At 34.0% G+C, this 2,397-nt stretch overlaps 1 protein-coding gene across 1 annotated transcript; it reads left to right on the top strand.

The window, feature by feature from the left end:
* Positions 1-688: 688 nt before the first annotated feature.
* Positions 689-1,816, top strand: LOC142175783 (uncharacterized). The gene has a single exon (XM_075242778.1). It carries the CDS (start codon positions 689-691, stop codon positions 1,814-1,816), a length of 1,128 nt encoding a protein of 375 aa, XP_075098879.1.
* Positions 1,817-2,397: the final 581 nt, after the last annotated feature.

Genomic DNA, 2,397 nt, shown 5'->3' with positions numbered 1-2,397 from the left:
TGTTGTTGTTTAGTCCACCACACTGTTTCTGAAGAAATATGGTTTATGGACATCTCTTTCTAGAGAAAGAGAGAGAAATCAGTAGCTGATTTTAAAGATTTTTGCAAGTGATGTAGAAACTTAGTAGAAAAGGTGGGTATTTAAGGGAAGGGGTCCGGGTAAGGGTCAGGTATATATATATATATATATATATATATATATATATATATATATATATATATATATATATATATATATATATATATATATATAACCTTCTCGTAGAATGATGTTCTTTTGAAACATTCTACACATTTTTTACAGTAGAATTAAATGCATATATTTGGCCACTTAAACAATAATTTAAATATAAAATTATTTCGCGACCATCTAAAAAGGAGTTTAGGGCCTATCAATTTAATACTCTTTGAGTCTAGTTGGGTAAGAGATATTGAATATGTTTATCAATAAGGTATTTATAGATGTGGCAATGTACTCTTTTTTTTTTATTTTATATATTTTGTGAAACTGGTTAATTTTCTTGTAACCAAAAGGTGTGTAAGAGTAGAAACTTGCTGCAATATTTCTCATTTTATTTAGAGGTGATTTGATTTGTTCATTTCTCTTGTATGTTAGTTATTATATATGTTTTGATTATTATCACCGTTGTACTTTTATTTAATTAACTTTCTTTTTTTAAATAGAAAGTATGGATAAAAGTTGGTTGAATATTAGGAATAGAGTCGACCAAAGGTATAGAGATGGAGTAGACAACTTTCTTAATTGGGCATTCAGTCAACCAACTGTGAGCACTATGATTCGGTGTCCTTGTAAAGGGTGTATGAATACCGAGTTCAAGCTACGGGTTGGTGTAAGAGGAGATTTATTGAGGAAGGATTTTTGGGATTCTTATAAAGTGTGGGACTTGCATGGAGAAGTGTCAGTTAGAGTTGAAACTTCTAGTGCTGTAGATAGTGATGATGAAGCAGAAGATGATAGCATTGAAGAGGACAATATAAGTGAAATGATTCGCGATGCTTCTGGATATACGAATGTGGAGGATAATAATAATAATTCAGAGGACAGGGAAGAGCCAAATATACATGCAACAAAGTTCTACGAATTGTTAGAAGAAGCTGAGACAAAACTTTATCCTGATTGTAAAAAAGTCTCGAAGTTATCTTTTGTCGTTAAACTACTTCACTTGAAGTGTCTTAACCATTGGAGCAACAAATCTATGGATGCATTATTGAGCTTCTTTAAAGAAGTTCTTCCCGAGGGGTCATTTGTGCCAAATTCTTTCTATGAAGCAAAGAAAGTTTTTTGTGACCTCGGCTTGGGGTACACCAAAATAGATGCATGTAGGAATGATTGTATTTTATTTTGGTGTGATTATGCTGATATTCAAGCATATCCTAAGTGCGGTAAGTCTAGATGGAAGTCTGAAGAACACGAAGGCAAGAAAATAGCTCATAACATCTTGCGGCATTTTTCAATGAAACCACGGCTTCAAAGATTGTACATGGCAAGAGAGATAGCTAAAAAGATGAGGCGGCACAAGGAGGAAAATATTGATGATGGTGTCTTGCGACATCCGTCTGACTCAATAGCATGGAAATCCTTTGATGCACAACATCCCACCTTTTCATCTGAGTTAAGAAATGTTCGACTAGGCTTGGCGAGTGATGGGTTCCAACCTTATGGGAACATGAGTTCTAATCATAGTATTTGGCCAGTTGTACTAACTACGTATAATTTGCCACCATGGGATTGCATGAAAAATCCGTATTTCATGATGACAACTTCTTATTCCAGGCCCCAACTGTCCAGACAATGATATCGATGTATATTTACAACCAATGATTGAAGAGTTGAAAGAATTATGGGACGGGGTGGAGACTTATGATGCGCACACAAAATCTAATTTTCTGACGCGTGTGGCTATCATGTGAATGATCAATGACTTTCCTGCATATGGAAATCTTTCAGGATGGTCAACCAAAGGCAAGCTTGCATGACCTTGTTGGCATAAAGATACACAATCGACTTCCTTACGTAGTAAGTCGTGTTATATAGATCATCGTGGCTTTCTTCCCATGGACCATCCATGGTGTAGAAGTAGGATGATATTTGAGAGGAAAGTTGAGCTAGAAGAATAATACCAATCCATATATGAAAATTAGAGAGCTAATAATCCTCATGGATTCAATTGAAAATTCTCTTTTTCTTGATGTGTTCACAGTTCATCACCATACACTGTTTTTGCAAAAAGAAAGTATTCCAAGAATATAAAATCGAACCTTGTAATTATGCAAGTTTTGGAAGCTCTCGAATGAAAGACATGTTTAAAAAATGCATCAGAATTTACAAAATAATAAAAGCAATATTTGAAAAGTTTGTTATAAATTAAAATTGGAT

This window comes from Nicotiana tabacum, chromosome 22 (genome assembly GCF_000715075.1).
Source record: "Nicotiana tabacum cultivar K326 chromosome 22, ASM71507v2, whole genome shotgun sequence".
Lineage (NCBI taxonomy): Eukaryota > Viridiplantae > Streptophyta > Magnoliopsida > Solanales > Solanaceae > Nicotiana > Nicotiana tabacum.
The sequence above is the reverse complement of the archived record's forward strand: the minus strand, read 5'-3'. Positions and strand labels throughout refer to the sequence as shown.

What these genes read in the sequence shown, in the direction of transcription:
- LOC142175783 (XM_075242778.1), top strand. Translation starts at nt 689, where the DNA reads ATGGATAAAAGTTGGTTGAATATTAGGAATAGAGTCGACCAAAGGTAT.